Source organism: Cheilinus undulatus, linkage group 5 (assembly GCF_018320785.1).
Source record: "Cheilinus undulatus linkage group 5, ASM1832078v1, whole genome shotgun sequence".
Classification (NCBI taxonomy): Eukaryota; Metazoa; Chordata; class Actinopteri; order Labriformes; family Labridae; genus Cheilinus; species Cheilinus undulatus.
In genome coordinates, this window is record NC_054869.1 from 37,402,643 (window position 1) to 37,425,521 (window position 22,879).

Here is a 22,879-nt window from a genome sequence, read left to right on the forward strand (position 1 = left end):
GCCAGATATCCTTCAGGTAGAACTTGAGGTATGGGAAAAGAGTAGGGACTTCAGGCCTTTGCATACTGAGACTGTGTTTTTCATCAAGTTTTTAACTCCTCAGACAAATCAAGCTCATGTTGTTCTAATTATGTTTGCACATTATGTTATATTTTCACAGACGAGGTTCGATTTGATGCAGATTTTCGCATTAGTACAAGTCATTTAGATGGGCAATTGATGAATCAGAGCTGTGCCTGCTGCTTCCTTCTCTCTTGTTTGCTCAATCTCGTTAATACACAACATGATTAAACAATCTGGAGATGTTTAGTCATTCCATGTGAAGCACATTGTGTTTCTCATATATGTATTTTGGCTTTCTTGGATTATCTGGGCAAGGATCATGTCACAAACTCTTTTGAGAGAAAATCTGAGAGTAAAGGCCTAAGGACACATAAATCGGGTGTTTGGCATGAGATGACAGTTTGACAAAACTGCTGTGAAATTGTAGATGGTCTTCATTTTTTCTGACCTTTATTTAGTTGTTCAATCAAGTCAGATTTTCAGTATCTGCCATATTTTTGTTACGCTCACCTCAAGAGCATCCATCCATCATCTATAAAGCTGATCCCATTTGGGGTCAGGAGGGCTGAAGCTGATTCCAGCTGTCATTGGGCAAGCGGCGGAGTACACTCTGGACTGGCTGACAGTCAATCACTGGACTGACATACAGAGGCAAACAAGCAAGCACGCTCACACCTACGGGCAATTCAGCATCTTCAACCAGCCTGTCAAGCTTGTCTTTGGGCTCTGGGAGGAAGCTGGAGTACCCGGAGAACCCATGCATTCACTGGAAGAACATTCACTACCACCATGAAGAGCAGAAACGGTGTCCATTAACGGCTTTCTTGTGCTGACAGAGTACTTCTCTCAGGTGCTTACTTTTACTATGTTATAAAGGATGGCTCACAACACTTATGCTCTTCCTGGTACTGACTGTCCAGTCTGTTTTAAATTGCTTAGTATGTTCAAGATAAGCTTTTATTCAAAGAAATTTAAGAAATATAGCAATAAAAAGTCACAGAATCCTGTCCAGATATTTAGCAGAAGACTAAACCCGGAAAAAATATCCTCATTACTGCCATGTTCTAAAACAAGTATGTCAAATTTGACCATTTCATTATATTTGGCAATCTGAAATCTGAAACTGAAATATCCCATTTGATTGCATATCTCAGTTTCTCTAGTTTTATGCAAGACATGATGGGTTCAAGCCAGTGTGTGATTGGGTGGCAAAGTATCCTTCCATCTTAACAGAACTGCTCTCTGAGCCAGCAGGAGCAAAATAGAAAAGATGTTTTTTCAGTGGTTTATGGTGTAGACCCCCATCATTAAATAAATATATTTTAAAAAATGAGGGGTCAGATTGGTTACTCTTCTGCCATTGTTGTTTACAAAGTTTACATCCCAAGTCTCACCTTTTCTTGATTTTGATCAGTGAGGGTGAAAGGACACGGAAAAGTGCAGCAGTGTTCCAAAAGATCAAATACTTTTAACTCAAAGAGCTGTGAGCAGGGCTGGACTGGGCCTTATCTCCAGCCCTGGAGTTTCATGGCTCAGACCAGCCCATATATTCATCATAATAATGTTCAATTATTCATTATTTTAAAAAAGCATTAAAGATGATTATTAGTGTCTGACACATTGTAGGACAACAGCTTAGTCTAGGCCTTGTGTTCCTGAAAACAACTGCACTAAGCTCAATACCTTAGCGTGTTTACATCACACTGTGATCTTCTAATAAGAGAATAAATTTGCTTATCAGACCCATTAACCTTTAAAGCTCTCCATCTTTAGTCTAACTTTTTTGCAACCTTTTCTGTAGTTCTAATCCATGTTTCTCTTAAAATTATCATCTCGATTGTCTTGGGTTGGAGGGATTAACCACTGACAAGGTACACGTGGAACCAATGTAACAGTAGTGTTTCCAGTCGGATGGACACGGATGGCCATCTCTCTGCCCGAACAAGTGCAGAGAGAGAGGTCCAAAAAGACACAGAGATTCATGAGGGGAAAACGTAACTTAAACAATGAGCACTCCTGCCTGTGTCCATCCAACGCCAGTGCAGGCTGTTTAATGCCACTGTACACCACCCCTCCTGGCCCTAAAAGCTGCCCAGCCCACCACGAATTCTCCCGGTTCTACGGATTAGCCAATCCAAGCCTGGCTGTGAGCACAGCTACAAATAGCTGCTGATGGCTCCTCATGGACACTGCTAGTTCAATAAATATGCTAGGCTTTTTTTTTTTGCAGCAGAGGTTTTATGCTCTGCACATTATGCAAACCCTGTCCTTATAGATTTTCTTCGCAAAAATCAAAATTTTCTTATCCATGTATATGTTTTTCTTAATAAAATGAGAGTAACATAAAAAATTATCATCTGCTTCAATATAGCAATTGAGATAAAATTTGCTATACAAGCCAAAACCGCAATCATATTTTTTAACAAAATCGTTTATCCTTTGTTTATTTTATCTAATATTGTGCTGGTTATAATCTAGTTTTTTATTGCTTGTGTTTGTGTTTTTTCCACATAAAATGAGGAACGTTAAAATAATTGTATATTAAATGGCACTCGCAATCTTGGAAACTCTCAGTTAGGTTACTTTTGCAAATTGTTCAGCCCCACAACAAACAATGTCAATGGACACAAGCCCCTTAAAAGGCACCAAAATATCAGTCACAAACAATTTCAGAATTTTGAATAATGCCAGCTGGGGCCAAAAAAAAAGGTCGAAATAAACCACTAAACTCTTCGTTTTTCTCTTTATTTAATGTTCAAATAAAGGGAGTAGGGGGAGGTAGAGTAAGTGGGGTGAATGCTGCTGTCTTATCTGAAATGCTTGAAGTAACACAAAGACCTATTCCTCTTCAGTGCTATGACTTAAACTAGCTTCAGTTCTGTTAAGGTAGGGTAATACTGTATTCCTACATTCTGCTGTTTTGGCGTATACAGCCAATACCAAAAATGGTCTTATCTCCTGAAACAGAAATTTAGGGAAGAGGGGGAGGTAGAGCTACAGCCAAGTCTCGAAATCAGGGCACCTTGACCCATCTCTGCTTCATCCGCCCTCTTGCTTAGCTCTCACTTCTATTTTCTCATGTTTTCTTTGCAGTTCTTTCATGTGTAATGTCAGCACCAGGAACAGTTGTCATTCTGTAGTGGTTTCTACAAGTAGTGCTAGGGTAAGTAGTATCAGCACTGTCACTAGCTGGAGCTTGCGTGGGTCTCCTTGAGGTGGCTATGCTGTTTTGGGTTGTGATGACCATGTGGTAGTGGAGGTAAAGTCAAGAATGTGTCTGTGTTGGCACGGTGGGTGGTGAGAGGTAGCATGGAGGAGGGGTGGGTCTGGGGCACTGGACATCACTGTTGAGCTCTCGGAGGTGTCGTGGGACTGAATGAATGAAACACTGGCTTTTTACTTGGCAACCCTGGCGAAGTGCTGACTTTTTGCTGCCCTTGGAGCTGTACAGTTGACAGTTGACTTGGTCAATATCAATAACTTAACTGGGTTTAGGGATTTCTTCACTAAGCACTTGTTCTTTCAGTAGGGGCACAGGTATCTTACGTTTATTTGAATCTGGCATGGGATGACAGTTCTGTTTTATTGTTTAACAGACCCCAACACAAAAAAAACTGATTTGATAATCAGCATTGACAGCCCACAAAGCTAACAATAACTTCTGAGCTGTACTTACAAAATCAAATCACAGTATTTCACTTCTTTCTTTGACTACAGTAAAAGAAAAACAAGCCAACGTGAACACATCTTCGGTATATTGAGCAATTTTTATGATCAATCACAGCAAGAAATGGAGGCAACCAAAATTTGTCTTTGAACATTGATGCATTTTTTTCTTGAAAAGACTAGTATTGTCAAAGGAGCATTTGAAGACATAGCAGTATTTTAAAAATGTAGTGTGCCTGTTTGGTTTTGGTTGAAGGCCATGTTGACAAAAAAAAACATTTTTTAAAATGTATTCACATTGCAACAAAAGAATAAAATAGAGGAGAAGGCCTGCTGGGGTCAGAATAAAAGAGCAGAGGAAGAGATGAACAGGAGTGAAATATTAGAGAGGAAAGGAACTGAGAAAGGAGGTTATAAATGAACGAATTTAAGACTTCAAGTAATCGCTGAGAAAGAAAAAAGAGGGAGATGGAAAAAGAGGAGGGAGGACTAATTGATGTGGCGGAAGAGAGAACAGCAGGAGATGAAATGAGGAAGGTGTAAAAGAGAAGGTGGTGTATGCAAGTCAGTAGAAAAAGCTTTAACCTTTGTAAATATTGACTAAAATCTACTGGGTGAGAAATGTTTCACAAAGCGTGCAGAGAAAAGTTAAAAAAAAAAAAAGGGGGGGGGGGGGGGACATGGAGACACCACAGGACTTCTGCACCTGACAGGTCAGCATTTCAACGAGCCAGATTCAAAGGCAGTATACACCAGAGGCTTACATGAAGTTAACCAGAGAACACAAACACATAAACCACATCAGAAACCAGCTCTACTCTCTCTGGAGATTTTCTTTCTTGCCTCCCCCACAGCTTATTTTTTCACCAGTCAGCATTTCTACCTCCTCTTCCGACCTCTCCCGCTCACCCTCTACCCTCCATCCTCACTTTTCTTCATTTTTCCAGTCATATACTTTCACAGTGCGCTCATTCCCCTCTTAAAAGAAAACTCCACCCTCGCATCATCTAAAAGCTTCTGAAGCTTTTCTAGCGTGCTGGCTGTTAACGTTTTATGATTTATAACAGAGGGATTTTAATGATAATATAATAATCACTCCCTTTCACAGTGAGGCTCACTCTCAACCCCCCCCCACCTCTTCTTCACCATATGTGCAACAAAAAGACAACATATAGTTATAAATGACAGCTATATTCATACAGTGAAAAATGCTTTAACATTGTGCCTCCACATCATGCAGTTCTCAAACCATGGGGCGCTGATGAAATTCAAAGGCAGAGCAGAAACAAAGCTCTTCACGGTTAAATGACGAGATGGAGATTTGCCTGCAGGCTAAGCTTTATACGCTTTTTCAGAAAGATTGAGCTGTAAGCTTCACAAGAGTACATCCAGTTTTTAAAAATGGGAAATGTAACCCTCCTGGTTCACAGGTCATGCCCCAAAAGGCAAAACATACAACACCAAATAGTGATGTTTACCCCTTATTATCAAGAGTAATTATAATCGTTTCTAGACAACCTTTCATGCACTCTGCACCTCTTCAACAGAGGGCTCGTCAGCCGCTTTTGGGGATTGTTCAAAAATTTCACATGGGGAGGTCAGAAGGTCTCTGTGACGTTAGTAGCAGGAGGCCTGGGGGTAATGGTTGTCAGAAGCTGGGGGGTGATAGAACAGAACAGTAAAGCTACATGGATTCATTCTCAGGTGCTACAATTGTGCTTTATCTCTGATTTGGAAAACAGTGATATAACAAGAATGTTGGACAATATTATTCAATTCCAGTTTAACCAGCATATATATATTTACAGACTGTCAAACAAATATAATTTTTAATATCAATTTCATAATTTCTATTATTCAGGATTAACTTTGCTGTTATAAAACTATTTTTGTTTCATTTTGGATCCTTCTACTGGCTTAAACTAAGGGTAATGACCTGTTGGATATAAGCCTACTTTTATTTTTAAAGAAAATAAGGGACATTGAGTAGATAGAAGGTCATGCCATGAACTTAACCATGCATGGAATTAAGCTTCAGTAAATACTGCACTAATTATGGGCCTTAATCGCATTGCAATAGATGCTTCAGTACCGACAGACCCAACTTTCATATATCCAAGTTGCTCCAGTTGCTGCACAACTTTTTGAATCGGTTGTTGTTGCATTTTTCAAAATTGCAGCAAAAGATCAGCTGTCTAGATTGATTTGCACATCAGCACATTTTAAATATTGAGTTGCAACATTAACACTGAATATGTATATACAGTGCTTTCAGAAAGTATACAGACCTCCTTCGCTTTCTTAAAATTTTTTCCTAGGTTGTAAAAAAAAAAAATAATAATAATAATTACAGAGTTTTTTTGGGGGTGAAATTTCAGATGAAAGCAGGTATTTACAACATCATTCTTTCAGAATATATCCATCCCCCTTTACTGAAAGTCCCAATCCATGATGTGGCAATCTTGACTTTACAAAATCAAGCCAACACAATTTCATATATACAGACTAAAATCAGGAAACTGCAAGAAATACCATGCAATCTTTATGTATTTCTCTAGCAACAACAGCAGGTGAAGTCCTATTTGCCTGAAACCCGTCTTATTATTCACAGAGACAACCGAACCAAAAATCAAACATTAAGACAAAAATGTTTCATTTCCTTTACAGATCTGCCTGTTTTTTCAAGAATATAGTCCAAACCATCAATACCAGTTTAATCATCATAAACAGACAAGGCCCTGAGGCAGGGGTGGGAATAATCAAAATATTTGATTGAAGGACAACCCAATCCCTAACATGAAAAAAAAAACAACAAAATCAATACCAATCCTCCTCACAGAAATCATCTGACTGAGTTGGGGTTAATTCAATAAATATAATTTCCATCTCTGTGCTTCTCTGCTGCAACAAGCCTGCTTATCATTTGCAGCATGATTGTTTTTGTGTTTGTGTGCGAAGGAACATCATAAAGATGTATGTGTGATCTTTGTTTTGGTTGTTGGCTTTGCTTCTTGTCAGTATGTTCAGGGAACTGATTAGTGATAAAATAGGAATGCAAACCCTCAACCACCAAAAGTAATCATTTTTAGATTTTTATTTTAGCCATTCCCTCTAACTAGAAGGTGAGAAACTGCAGCCAATAATTTGTGAGGAAAACAGCCAGTGCTCGACTAAACACCACTGAGCCATGATTTTAATGAACTGAAGCCAAAATAAAAAAAAATAACTTAGCTATCATGGTTTGTTAAAGCTGTCATGTAGGTAAAAGGTCGATAACGGCAGGTGTTCGATCAATTCATCATGAGGATTAGTTCAATGTGACTAATGATAATCACCTGTGGGGTAACTAAACCATTGGGCAGCTCAATGAGAAATGTTTTATGATAATTTTTATCAAATACGATCACAATGAATGCATGATTACTGAAAAAAGAGGTAAAACCTTAAGCACCACACACCACCAACACTGCTGCCTAATTTCAGTACAGGCTCATTCATTAATGTAGTGGACTACTGCCATATCTTTGCTTGTGAATTTGGTGTATTCATGTTTTACAAGAACATTAAAAAAAACTTACAAATGATAGGTAAATATTAATTTATCGAACATAAAAAAAGAAAAACTTGTTATAGAAAATTAACATCCATTTCCTTTCAAGCTGAAATAAAGACACGTATTCACACACTTTCAAAGAATCCTCTCACTAGGCTCCTAAATTAGAAACATTTCTAACAAGGAGTCGTGCTTAAGAGTGGTTTAAGATTATTCAGAGAAACTCTGAGGTACAGAAGCTTTTATTGAAAGGGTGTTTCACACTGCACTTCTGGGACACCTCTGCAATGAAGCTTTGCCATCATTGCGCCTTGAAACATTCATATTGATTCCGCAACAATGTGATATTACATGATCCCATCTGTCAATGCACATTGAGTTTGAGCAGCGTAAAGAGCACAGCACAGCAGAAGGCAAAATGTCACAGGGGCGTAAACATCACATCTTTAAACACCAATGTGATCTGGACTAAAGACAGGAGGCAGGGGTTGACCCTGCTGCTATGTATGACACTTTTTTTTTTTTCAAAGGCTGTGATTGGATGATCCAAAAAGGAGGAAAAAATTGCTCTTTTTACTGATAATGGGAAAAGGACTAGGGAATTGATTTACTATATCATGAGTCAGAAACTGTGAAGTCAACCCTTTTCTATGAAATTTACACAAACTGAATACATTTCAAGTCATACTTCAAAAGTAAAAAAGCTCATAACATGTTTTAAAATGTGCTCACTTGCACAGCAGGTTCTTCACATATTTATAGAAATGTCAGCCTGCAAATAGCCTTAATCAATGACGTATCTGTGGAGTAAACCACATTAAAAGGAACTCAACATACAGTACATACCTTAATGTGCACTGCAGACAGCCCAAAATAGACCTATGATATAAAAATACTCTTCATTCAGAGTTCTGACAACATTTCACCATTTTCTCCTCTGTTGGAGACACTTCTGAGGCCCACAGACTCATGTTGTGTTCACACCAGATGCAACCGTTCGTCTAACTGCGCGTATGCATGAATATAATTTTTTGTGATTTGGGCTAATAACTCGCACCACTCGCTGGTCAAATCCTGTGTGAGTGAGTGCACAAAAGATACAAGAGGGGAGGAGCTTCCTTCTCCCACATCAATCATATCAGTCAGTTGTCAACAAACATGGCTGAGCTTGACTACATTGAGAGGACTGCTATTCCTCTGCCAGTAGAACAGGCACATTGTGTCGTATAGCTCAGGGTAGTCACAGACAGACCCTGCCCCCCAGGCTGGTCCTTCTGCGATCCTCTGGTGACGATGCAGTATCACCATGCTGATGATGCATGGTGATTCGCTTGAGTTCAGATATTTCAACTCTCGCAAATAAGCAAACCCGCTAAATTCACGTGATTCGTGCCGAACCTTTCTTTATTGACTTCAAATGTAATTAACTCACCCGAAAGATTTTACTTGTGTCTCTTGTGAGCACATCACACACGTTGATTTCACTGGGTTGGACGTAAAAAAAATCAATCCACTAGAGGTCGCTTTTTTTCTCACAGACCTCCACTGCTCCTTGGTTACTGCTCCATCCTACCTTCGCCTAGCCGTTCTGTTGTAGTTGTCTGTCTCTGTTGTTTTTAACAACTCCCACAATATTTGGCAATCACAAAGCTGTAGTAATTTCTCAAAGTATTCTTCTTTGCTGTGTATAGCTGCTCTGGCTGGAAGTGTTGGCTTCATTGCTAAACACTGCCCTTATTTGTAATTAACATTTGGTCCGTATGCATAAACTTTGAAAGAATGAACAAATACAGATGAAATTAACAAAGAGTATGGACAGAAAGCTCCATCTTCCTCCTGAATTATCCTTTAAGCCTCTTTAAAGCTCCCCACACTACTGCTGAAAGTTTGTCACTTTAGTTCTCTTAAGGGATTTGTGAATAACTTATCTTTGCAAGAATCTAGTCTTAACTTTACAATAGTCCCTTACTCCTGGAGTTTTCTTAGAATTTCATCGCTAGGAGCGACTATTTGGACAGGAAGCTTTGTGAACATGGCTCCAGGTCTTACACCGGTCATGTGGACTGCACAGACACAGCTTATTCATTGGCTTTTACTATTCAACACCTATTAGTAATCGGTGTAAGTTGATGGCTAATGGCTCACTCATCCTTTCATGCATGACAAATCCATCCAAGCACTTCTATTCAAATGAGGAATGACTATGACATTCTGTATTTGAATTTGTAAAATACAAAATATTCTCTTTAAATAATATCAAAGAAAGAGAAAAGCACACCTTCTCTGTGATGATCCGGTCCACACACTGCTTTCCTGTCAAAGGCAGGCTGCATTTTTCCAAAATCTTGTGTTTTCCTCCCTGAAAGGAAGAGTGAATGGTTAAAATCAAGGGGTGAGTGACTTCTTACAGCACCTTATTTTACTCAGGGATTCAGCTTGAATTCTTAATATATCCTTGGATACAGTGTGTTATTTACAAACATGCTTTTCCCAAAGGAAATATATGCTTGATTCAGTAGCCCCCCCCCAGCCACCTTTAAGAAAAAGCACACATCCACATGCCTCTGACGCTGCCTAAGATGCACACATCATACATCACCCCCCTCCCTCCCCATCATGAATGAAAACAGGCTTCAGGGCTGTAGATTTATGCTCACCTGCTGCACCATCTGGAACATAGCTGGGCGCCAGACAGGCTCCCATTAGGACAAACAGCATGCTTCTATGAACCCTGAATGTTACATTGTCCTTGCATCATAGCCGTTTGGATTTTCTGAGAGTAAACCCGATTTACTTAGATTGTCTTTTGCCATTTTCAGATTTTAACCCAGTATGGTTATTCATCCATAGCTGCAGCACAAGTCTAACTAATCAGGTGTTCCTGAATCACTGAGTCCAATTCTAGACTTGCATTTAAATCACGTGAACATGAGCAATTAGAGGATGGTTTGTGCACAAAACCTCATCAGGATGAGTTGGCTCTCTCTGGTAAAGGGGCATTAAGCAATCCATTAACAGAATTATCCTTAATCAGTCATAACACTCACACTCATTATGGTGGAGCAGATACAAGTACGCTGTGGAAGGTTCCACACAGGAAGAGAATTGCCAATCTAATTGATCTGGTTTCCTGAGATGGGTAATTTTTATAGCAACATCACATAGTAAAAGCACGTCTATACACACACTCTTAACATGAATACAAACCTTAGCTGAGTGCTCCATGGTGACCACCACCTTGGTTCCCGCGCTAGCCACCAAGTCCATGGCTCCTCCCATTCCTTTTACCATCTTACCCTATGAAAACAGAATGAAGTGTCCTATCAGTTTATCTTTGGGTCAATAATACAATGAGAGCAGGTGACATTTCCACATAAAGATTGAAAGAGGGAAATGGTTGAGCTTACGTCATCCGTTATATCTAAACAATTGACATTTTCATCCAATCCAACAATAAACAGCCATGAAGTAAGATATTAAAATGCCATTACGTTCCACAAATAAAAAAACCACACACACTGAAAGTGGACAAAAGCTTTTAGCAAGAAGGCTGAGATGAAATAATCAAGACATGTTTTTCCTCTATAGTGCCTCTTAATGTTGTAAGCTTTCCCAAAAGAAAAAAAACTCTGCCTCCTCTTTTAAAAATACATGAAAGTCTGTAAGTCTGCTCTTTGGCTCTGTCTCTTCAATTCAAGGATATTCCCTTAAGCTCTGTGCTTTGTACAGCCTTATTTTACTCCTGTAGTAGTAAGATCCTGAAAAGTTTCAAACACAGAGATACAGAGCAGGAGGAAATGATTCAGCATTAGAAAAATGTGGCCTGTTTACAGAGACAACACTACAAAGGCTGTCCAATTAGACATTAAAAAAATTTAATTTAGTTCTAGAAAAAAACATCATCTTACTATTTGTCTTTTTAAAGATCTCTTTGTCATTAACTTAAGAAGAAAAATAAACATTTTACAAAACATCAATGCTGGAGTGGACCACCGGCCCCTCTAAAACTCACTCGACTGTCTCTTGCTTCAGGTCCTGTGGGTTTTCCCAGCGAGTGGAAAATACACATTTAGCTTTTACAATCCAATTATAATGAATAATTTAGAATGCGCTCTTACGAATATTTTCCTTGGATAAATAAAGACAATTATCTCAAACCATTTCACCACAGAGTGCAATTGTTTTTACTGAGAGATGACTCTTCCTGGTTTGTCCTAGCTGTGCTTTGCTTTTGTGCAAACCCTGCCAGACTGTGAAGACATACTTAAAGGTGTAGTGTGTCATATTTAGCTATATTCAAATGAAACAGAATGTTTATAAGTAGGCCTGTCTATACTTGTGTTATATTTATAATATATAAAATTCATGTATGATTTACTATTTTTTTATTAACTACGAATAAGTCTTTCATCCATATATGGGGAGGGACCCCTCCATGGTCTCCGCCATCTTGGATTTCTGCATCTCTCATGTTTCTACAGTACCACAGAGGGGACCAAATAACAGATGCACATTTTTCTTGATACCACTGATTGCCACAGTTACCACAAGAAGTGAGAATTGCAGTCTAGACTCTGACTGTTAGATGTCGCTAATATTTCCAACTTTACAAACTGCATCTGGGGAATGGGGAATCCAGATGTCATGAGGAGCCACTTGGCAAATCATCACCCCCAAAAATACAAGGAACTGATTTGGTTAGGTAACACTACGTAGGTATAGGTATAAGGTATAAGTATACATTTTTAAGCCTAATGCACATTTCTGTATTGCAACATATAAAGTGCAATTGTTTTTTTTCCTAAGTCTTCATTTGTTGTTTTGTTTTTCTGATACCACAATAAAATCGGGACTTGTCACTGAGGAATCATCATAGCGTGAGATTTTGATACTGTTACATTCCTACTTCCTCCTTTAAAGTATATAGTTGTTGCTCTGACTTTACGAATTAGAATTACGAGTTAGGGCGCATTTTTGATGAGTTCCAAGATAAAATGGAACACACCATAACCCCCTGCCTGTAACTACAGCCTCTTTCTCCTCAAATGTCGCAGATCAGTCCAGTACTCTCTGAGAGGAAAAAAATCGATCTGTAGCTGTAGCATCTAGGTGTATTAGTCCAACTTTGATAAATTCAACTGTGTGACTTCAGTTGGACTAGCATGCCAACATTCATTTAAAAGTCCATTTCTAGACAAACTAAGGCAATAATTTTAAATGCATGTAAACATACTGATTGTAAATGAGAGAAACCTCAGTGGTTTTCAACACTTATATAAAGGTTTCATAATAATTTTAGTTTAAGATATAGCAGTTCTAAACAAGTGAAGCTCAGATGTGAGGAAGAAAGTGAGCATACTAAGTGTCCATTATAGTATCATATAATAGTTAATGCAATAATCAACAAGAAGAATAGCAATCTCACTCTTCTGGAAAGTGAGCCCACTTAAAACTCCTGGTAGCATGTTTTACATATTACTCAGAGTAGCTGCAAGTCTTTTTTATGAAAAACATGCTGCTCTTCAATTTTTAATGTCATTTTTTATGCTGTGAGCATGACAGACTAAATTACATTCACCGCCTTTGTATCAAACCACTGGCAGAAATGTCACTCCAAACCTGAGCAAATTAAACCTGAGCAATCTGCACAAAAAGATACCAGCGGAGGTGAAGGAAAAATGTGCTTCAGCAGTTGCCTAAGTAAAACCTTAAAGCATATGAGTCATGTCCTCAGGGCTCATGGTTTCTGATACAATTTTGGCAGGCAGTGGCATTCTGACTGTGAATTTAATGTTAAAAGCTATCAAAGGTCATAGAAAGATGCAGCCGCAATGGTACTGCAGTATTCAGATGCATTTAAAATCATTAGCAAAGGCACCTTGGAGCTCCTTTGGAGCCTCTTATAAATAGCTTTCACAGCTGTATGCTAAAAGAAGATGGCAGGCTGTAAACAGAGGTTAATGGCCAGGTCTTAGTTAGATGTAGCTGCTAATGGTTTGAAGTTACGGCAGACTACTAAATTGTTTAACTCAGGAAAAGATTAAAACATGATTTTGTGGCTGTAGCTGTCCCCCTAGACATTAGTAACACAATATCTTTCGGTGACAATTGTAGTGTTACATTGAAATAACAATAAAGGCAAGGGGAACATCATCCTTCATAAAAAGATGATGAAAAAATTAACTCAGAATGCTCTACTGGTTTAGGTCTTTAAGAAAACAAAATAAATGGATATTTTAAAAAAAATGAATGTTTATTTCAATTTTCAAAGGGAACCAAGGAAAATAGTTTTTAAAATATTAAGAAATCCAAAAGCCTGCCAGCCTGTTGAAAAGTTGTCTCCCAGTCTTTCATTGTTCCCAATAAAGACAGTTTCCAAACAGGGAAAGCTGACATGCAGATATGGCCACAGGGTGACGGCTGAGTAACTGAATTAAAATCCCATTTGCTCATCAATCATGTGAAGGGTCTGCTTTGCTCTCTGCTCGATAACCAGAGGACATATACGCCAAGTGTGGTGCATCATAAGGATGCTGTCTGCCTCCGGGGAGGCCAGCTGGGTGGAGAAGATATCAACAGAGAGCGGAAGGAGGGCTGGGGGAGGGGAGGCGGGGCGGAGGAAGTACGGAAAAGCAAAGACTGAGGATATGGGAGAGGCTGCTGCTAATTAACTTTATACGTTATAAAACGCTCATTGAGAGTGATCTGCTGTAACAGCTCATATAACATCCTAAAGTAAAACTGCATGTACTTTTAACTTAAGCAGTGTGCACTCTCAACCATTTAATAAGGATGCAAGACATGATCTGAATGTTATCAGTATCAGCAGATAATAAATTAAATAGTTTATTTAAAGTAAATACAAGATACTTGTGCCCTTCTGAAAAGATAAGCTCTCAGTGAAGGGATATCTTAACCAAGTTAAGCTCTTAATATTGGCCTCCACGAGTCAACCGTGCTGACCAATGGGCAGCAGGGTAGTCAAGTGGGACCTCCCATTAGTCTGTGTTCAAATCAGTTAGTCCCACGACATCCCCCTAGGGCTAAACAGTGACCTCTAATGTCCCAGAGCCACCCACCACCATGCTGTTGCTCACCACCTAGCATACCCACACTGAGCCATTCTCTGTCGCCATCACAGCCCAAACGGCATCCCAGTCTCCTTACAAGCTCCAGGTGGTGACAGTGCCGATACTACATACTCTAGCACAACACATAGCCATCCCAAAAACACAAGTCCTCCAGACGCCATTACACATCAAAGTGTAAAGACAAGAAATGATAACATACAGTAGAAAGATGGAGAAAAGTTTGAATTTGACACCAACATTAAAATAATAGTACACAACAGATTAAAAACTGCGACTGATACCTGTTCATGGCATTTTGTTTGCCCATGTGCCGATGGCTGTCAGCTAGGGGTGTAATGGTTCAGTTCATTGGTAAAAAAGGAACATAAAGTCCTGACTTTACAGGTCTAATTCTAGATGTTCATCATTTATTACCTGTAAGCTGACAGTACTGTAACTTTTCTTTGTCATGTGTTTCATGATGCCTGTTTCTTCCTCTTCTTTGTTGGTTGTTAGCAAACAAATATGAGTGTTACAGCCACAGAGACTGGCAGGTAATGCTGTCGTCTATGATTGCCATTTTTCTCCATTCAGACCATAGAGTGTAGAAAGAATTCAAATGTATTCATCGTGTGACTACATGGCCAGAGCCTGGACAGTTCAGGAAGAATACAAATACATTACACTCCTACTGTCAACAGGATCGATATTGTCAGTGCTGATGACTAGTGCATCTGTGCCAATGTGTTTTTGTGTTATTTCAAGAATTTGGCTTTTTACAGGGAACTACCCTGCAAACCTGTTGTTTGACAATTTTAATTTGAAAGCATAACGTCAATATAAAAGGGGCACATTTTTATTTTATGCTATGCACTGCAGAGTTCACAGGTTGTTACCAAGCTGTATGCTCTCAAAAATGCAGATGAAGCTTGGCTTCACTGTTACCGTTGAAAAGACAATATGACTACAAGGTAAGCATGGAGGAGGTTTTGTATTATTGCATTGAATCAAAAAGTTTATGTTGGTATCAGCCAAAATGAGTGTGGAAATATCTGCAAGATTTTTTAAAAGAAAGATTATACTTTTTCATTTTTTCAGTATTAATTTACTTTGTGGTAGAAATTCTGGTGGTGTGTTCAGAAATCCCTAGGTGGAAAAAATAGAGGCATAGTCATAGCACATGGCTGTAAATCCAGCTGTATGAGCCAGGCACCTGCTAACATACTCTGCGCAGCTGTGTGGTGCCTAAGAGTTAATGAGGGCACAGTTTTTCACATTTTATAATGTTGATGTTATAAGACCAGATTCATTGACTTATGGAAGAGTAAAACTACCACTGGGCATTTGTGGAAAGTTATTAAAAGACCTTACTCTTCAACTACAGCAGTTTAACTTCTAACTGCTGTCCTTTAAAAATGCACTGGTTCTCTGTAAGTGGAATTCAAACAGAAAACTGAAGCAAACACAAATGAAATGATGCAGCTACAGAGCCTGTGTTGCATCCTACTGACCGCATCCAGCTCAGACACGACACTGTGTTTGTGTGTGGACATGGTAAAACATTTCACTAATGTTTATGACCTTGTTCCTTAGAAAACACTCTAATTGTGTTACTGTGGAGACCTAATGACATGTACTGGCTGCTGTGCTTTCAGAGTGCTGTCAGTGACCTGAATTGCAGGAAGGATTGGCATTTGCTTTCTTCTGATTGACAGCTTAGCAGGTGGTTATCTGACCCATTTCCATAGAGGCTGCAGCGTGCAGTTAAACCAACACTTATCATAATCTGTAATAACAGTAACAACAATGCACAGGTAAATGGATAATGTGCTTTTAATTTAACTCACTCCTTTACTTCTCAAAGGGTAAAACACACACACTTTATAAATGAGCTTCTAGCTGCTGCTCTAAACAAACAGTAGACTTTGAAAAACAACTTGCTGCATTTATTAAGTTAAAGGAGGCATCTAAAACCAAAAAATGCCTCACATTAATAAAACAACAGCGGCTCTGAAACTACAATATTGAGAGGAACCATGCAAAAACTTTGTGACATGGTATCTTTGGAGTCAATTATTTTTTATACCAGAAGCCGAGACGGTAAACAAGACATTATAACTGAAACATTTCTTTCTCAAAGTTTTAAGTTTTAAGCCTGTATAATGGAGTAAAGTGTATGAAATGTTACAAAGAAAAGAGTAAAAAGCTTGTTACACCACTGCTTCCTAGAGCCTGATTTGTACTTCGACATGGAATCTACACAGTGCCTAAACCGCAATGATTACTACATACTTGTGCATTCGTACGTCCGTGCAGCTCTGCAATACTCCACCTACTTTCTGCTTGTTTGTGTACCAGAAACTATGTGTATTATGTTGAAGTTGTAGCTGATAAATACTGACCTACAGTATATTTAATTACAATTATTTAAAGAAGAATGGAGAAGAGACACAGGAGAAGATCAAATACACTGTCACTGAATCAGCTGAGGCAGAGAATTGGGCAAAGTGTTCATGACTATATTTTTATTTGGCCACTTAGAGATGTGGATGAGGAAATGGTCTTTGGATATTTGAAGATTTTGGCAAATAGATTTTTTTTCCTTTTTTCTTTGCGGTCATTTATCTCACACCAGAGTGCACACAATATGTCTGTCAAAATTACTCAGAGACTGCAAGTCACCCTAAGTCTCCCACTGGACTAGTGCTGCATGATTTGAAAATGATGTGCGATTTGAGTTATACAGGACAATGCTGCAATTTTGCAATTGCAATATACAAGTGCATCTCAAAAAATTGAAATACCAAGTAAAAGCTAATTTTTTCCCATGATGTACAACAGAAATTAAATTTCAATACCTTCTAGATTCATCTCACACAAAGTGAAACATTTCACAACATTTTTTGTTTGATCTGCTTATAGCCCACAATAATCAAAAATCCAATATCTAAAATATATGAATATTGTGGAAAAGACCCAATTGCAAAGGTATTCTGGGCATTCATTCTCCCACTCTGGTTCTGTACACACAACCACAACCATGGGGAAGACTGCTGACTTGACTCTTGTCCAGAAGACGATCATCGTCCATCTGCTGAGAAGCTTTATGAAGATACTGATTTCCTTTTCCAGCAGGACTTGGCACCTGCTCACAGTGAAGCCAAAGCTACCAGAAAGTGGCTTGCCTAATAGGGCTGAATGATTTGTGAAAATTATCTAATTGTGATTTTTTCCCCTCAGTATTGAGATTGCAATTTAATATGCGGTTATTTTTCAGTTTCCTCATCTTATGTATTGTTCAACAAACACAAGCAATAAATAATTTAATTTGTTAAACTAGGGCTGAACTTTTTGAAAACAATATCTAACTGCGATTTTGACTGATAGAGTAAATTGATATCTATTGCTATACTGAAGGGGATGATCTTTTTTTTGTTATTCTCGTTTTGATTAAGGAAATCGGATACATGAACAGGAAAAGTCAGAGTTTTGTAGGCTATTCTAAAAAATGACACTTAAATGTTTGCACTATATGTAGAGCCAAAAATCTCGTATCAAACTGGTATTTTGACACATTTCAGGTTAAGGAAATATTGCACTGTCTGCAATTTGAAAATTACAGCAGGCAATATTGTGATTTAATCTAATTGCAAACTGTCCTGAGCTGAACCCCATAGAGAATCTCTGAAGAAATGTCAAGAGGAAGATGAGAGACACCTGACTCAAAAATACAGACAAGCTGGAGGCTGCTACCAGAACAATCTGGTCTTCCTAACGCCCCAGTAGAGTCAAAGACTGATTGGCTCCATGACACGTGGCATTGATGCAGTAATTTGTGCAAAAAGAGCCATGATGAAGTACCGAGTGCATAAATGAACAAAGTTTTCCAGAAGTTCAACTCTTCTGTGTTATAAATCCTGTTATGGACTGGTGTTTTGTGATATTGTAATATTTTGAGATGGTGGAATTCTGATTTTGTCAGCTGTAAGCTGTAATCATCAAGATTAAAAAACAAAAAAAGTGTTGAAATATTTCCCCTTGTAATAATGGATCTAGAATATATGCAAGTTTCACTTTTTTGAATTAAATCACAGGGAGAAAATAACTTTCTAATGACACTAATTTTTTTTAGATGTATTTGTAATACTCCTAAATGCCAACACTTTCTCTAGTGTTTGACCCCAAAAACAGATTCAAGTTTTTCCATCATGTCACATCTTCGGCCCAACGATTCATCTCTTCTCTGAATCAGTCAATAGGTGTACTAAATACCAGCCTTAGATTAACACAGCATAAGAGCTACTGACATTGATTTGTGCCCACATAATTTGCCAGTGGCTGTCTGTCAAAAGGGCTGATATTGGTTTATTTCCATGTTGAACCGATGCATCATTCCATGCATCCCTAATGGGTTAATACACTTTTAAGGAGGTGCATGTTGGCTAAGTGTGTAAGCTCCTGCATACAGTTCAGGGTTATGACATGGCTTCAGCATGGTAGTGTAAATCAAGGTGGTCTCATTCAGTCATAATCAATCCTAAATTTTGTTTTGACTGGTTTTGTGCACCTGATTACTTGCACTCACTGTAGCTTGAGAGTGATTACTGTCCTCTCTATTTTGGATACATTTCATGTACAGAGAGAACTATTTTGCTAAATAAATAGTGAGGATAAATGCCATAGCATCTGCCTTTTTGCTCAACAAGCTCAAATGGAATTAATATAATGTCAGACACCATCCACAGAAAGAAATACCTTCTGAGTCTATAATGCAAACAACAATGTGGGCAATGCAGTCATTTAATTAATGCAGCTTTGATGATATTAACCTTGCAGGTCTGACTGGAGGCCCACAGCTTTTTAATTTCCTCACTGCTCTGAATGTGTCCATTTTCATGCTGTAATCTTAGCACAATGGGGGCAGTAGGTCACAGGAACTGTGTATAACGACACATTTCATTAGCAGAAAGCACAGAGACAATAATAATGCCCTATTAAGGGAAGAGTTTAGTTGTAATTTAACCTTTGGACCAATTTTTCAGATGCTGTTTTTTTCAGAACAACTGAAAGCATAACTACGTACTGTTTCAGAACAACTGTTGTGTATTTTTCATCATGCATTACAAAAAAGCCTAATCAACTGTAAAGGGAACATCTATATTGAATTTTTAGGGGATTTTCAGGACATGTCTTCACTTTGAAGCATGTAATGAGAAAATCTACTGCACCAGTTTCCACAGGTGGTCCATTTCCTCCTAAAACTTCCATTTCATTTCTTTTAACTTCTCCTATAACTATGTCTTTGAAAATAATCCTTGCCAGAGGAAGATATACTGTAGCTTACCCATATGCTAATTAAATAGGCGTTTAAAGAGGATGTAAGTAATGGAGCATCCAGCCATATAATGGCTTTAAAGTGAGGGATAGCGTGGGGGGCTGCAGGAGGCGGCATCAGTGGTGCAGAACCCTGATAACAGAAGACGTCTTAAGTCAAAGCTCTGCTGAGATGACACCTATCATAACATGGGACAGAGGAGACAATGACACAGTCAGATCCACTCCACCAACAAGGCTTCTCAGCTAATGGCCAATGGCAAAAACAAGAGTTATTTATGTAAAGATTTGAAAGGCTTTACTAAGAGTCGAACTGAGATGAAGCTGTGCTTATATTTTTTCGTATAATAATTATGTACACTAATTAAAAACAGTGCAACAAACAAAGAAAGAAATTAAAAGTCTATGATCAAATAAAAGAAAACTTTTCATAAAAAACTGCCAGCATCATCTACAGGAGCTAATAAGAAGATTCAGAGGAAGATGGTTTCTTTAGTATTTCAAAATAAGCTATTGTTGCTCTAAAGCACAAAACAAGCATTCTGACTAGTGCTTTATTTCTCTTTCTAGATATAGGACTTGCTTGCATTTTTTTGTGTTGCCATGACGACAGAAAACCCTCATTTGTTTTGCAAGTGTTCACTCTCCAGTCAGTGGCAGACACACCAAAGAAAATGACCCCCTTCACAATCCAAGAGTTCCCACTAACCAACTGGCTTCCTTTCTCTTCCCCCACAAATTCTCTGACAGTCTCCGGCGTCTGATACAAATGACTCCATTTAATAACATAGCGACGGACCGCCACAAGCCTTCGTTACCCGGACAACTAATGACGAGAATCAGAGGGAGAGATGGGACGTGACAGGGAGACAATAGCAATAGTGTTCAAAGTAACTGGAAAACATTAGTGTTTTTAGTGGATGACAGATGAAGACAATGACATCTAGAGCTGGAAATTACAACCAACATTTTGTTTTTCCAACAATGACAAATTAATGATTCAATGTGAATGTTAAAAGGATGCCTCAAAATTGGATATTTTATGACAGTCCAAATGATTGTGTAGGAGAAATTTTGTGGTTGAATCCAATACTGAATAATAAACCATTTAATTTAGATTTTTTTCAAAAGTCTATCCGATGTTTAAATAACCATTGTACAACCATGTCCCTTGACTTCTATCTATGGAGTCCCTGTAGACAACCCAAACATTCATACTAAACATACTAAACTGCCAAGTGAATTCTCTCCTCCATCAGTGTCTTCCTGGTTGGGTTACTTGATGTTCTTTTTCAAATTGAAGTTCAAATTTCACATTTGAGAAAATCAATTTTCAGTTGGCAAATTTTATGTTAAGAAGCAAATCTTGGTATTACGCTTAAGCAACCTTACAAAGCTTAAAATGCAATTGATCAGCCATAATGATCTCTCTTTCCTACTTGCATAATTCCAAATGAAAAATTGCTTCATTTCTTTATTCCCACATTTCTTTTTGAGCTTTGAGCTTATACACATTTTATTAGGTATATGTTTTTACACAGTCATTATTTTCATCATCATTAAGGCTTGCTTGGGGGGGGGGGGGGGTAATCCTGCAAAGCACAGACATTGGCCTGATACCATATCTGTTATCAGCTCATCCATCTTGCAGTAGCAACAGGCATCATTGAGTTACAATGCAAGCTTGTAAAGAAGAGAATTTCATTGTTGCAGTTATAGTGTTAGTTTTATTAGGACTTGACAACCTTTCTTCAATACAAGATGCACAAAGAACCACAATAAATGTTCATCTTGATGAAAAAGATATTTTAGCTCTTCTCCAGACCCATTTCAACAAGACCTTGATTTACCGAATGGCTCTACTGATAGTTAACAATGATGATGGTTTGCATTACGTAGCATACTATGACATATGTTTTACTGCTCTGATTGGCCTGTTCTGAATGCGACATATAAAATATACAATGAATGGCTACTGAATAATGAGACTGCACTTATGAGGATAAAACCATGTGGTTCACGTCACACCGAATATTATATACAATATTAAAGGTCAGTATTCACACATAACAGCTATAAGTTTCCAATAAGCAATATCGTTAGTTCACTGCTAGCTACTGATTGATGTGCACATGTTTTTGCTAAGATACTGACACTAAGGGCAAAATTTTGGAGGAGTGGGTTCCAGAAGGGTCAATGGTGAATCATCACTATTACAAGCAGGTTCTAGAAAAAACGCGAGAAAAATCAAGATCAAAGAGACCACAGTTGTGGAAAAATGGTTTTGTTATTGCACTGCGCTCTTGGTAAAGCAGTTTCTGGCCCAAAAACAAATCACAGTGCTCGATCACCCTCCCTATTCACTTGATCTAGCACCTCGTGACTTTTCCTTTTTTCCTAATATCAGTAATATCTGTGCTCAAAGGAACATGTTTTGAGTCTGTGCCAGAAATTAAGAAAAGAACGACAGAGGTTCTGAGACAACTGTCCAAAGAAGATCGACTACACTGCTTTGATTAGTGGAAGACCTGAATGCAGTGGTGTGTTGATGCAGAAGGGGAGAGACTAAAGGAGACAGACATGAAAAATGTTAATGTTCAACACAATTGTATAACAGCATTAGTCTCATCTTTAATTGCCATACCTTGTAAGCTAAAATTTGAACTATTGGCATATCAGATATCAGCAAACATCCAACATCCCTGATTTGGAGAGATATACAAAAGATGGACAAAATATCCTATTAAATTTGATTGAACAGTGTTAAATTTTTAAGGACTGCTTATTTTGGGTGGGCGATGATGTAGACTCCACAAAATGACAACACCAATTACTTTATAATGATATTGTAAATCTTATCATAAACAAGAGAATCATCAAAAATGTATCTGCTCTGTAATAAAAATATGTTTATCATAACCTTTTTTATGTTTCTTTAGTTTTTTAGTTGTAGCAATTAGCCTAAAGTGCTCAACAAGGTTATAAAACCTTCTTTTAAGTGTCAGTACAGTGCAGGCAGTGCATGGATGGGAGAACAAATAATGAACATAGAGAAATAAATCCTGAAAGGTTAAGTAAAGATGTAACAATATGATTTACTGACTATGTGTCCAGCTGAATTATGATACAGTAGAAAAGACAGGCTAGTGAACAGTGGTAGGAAAGCCATTAGAGTAGTGAGTATAGTCTTAAG

The 22,879-nt window shown here is 38.2% G+C and overlaps 1 protein-coding gene across 2 annotated transcripts in view; it reads right to left on the reverse strand.

Annotated features, from left to right (window-relative positions):
- Positions 1–22,879, reverse strand: part of oxct1a (3-oxoacid CoA transferase 1a) — an 87,450-nt gene that overhangs the window by 16,502 nt on the left and 48,069 nt on the right. For both annotated transcript variants that reach the window (XM_041787752.1, XM_041787753.1), the window contains 2 exons: positions 10,490–10,579; positions 9,561–9,641 (listed from right to left, as the gene is read on the reverse strand). In XM_041787752.1, coding sequence (XP_041643686.1) covers positions 9,561–9,641; positions 10,490–10,579 — 171 coding nt within the window. The remainder of the gene's footprint in view (positions 1–9,560; positions 9,642–10,489; positions 10,580–22,879) is intronic.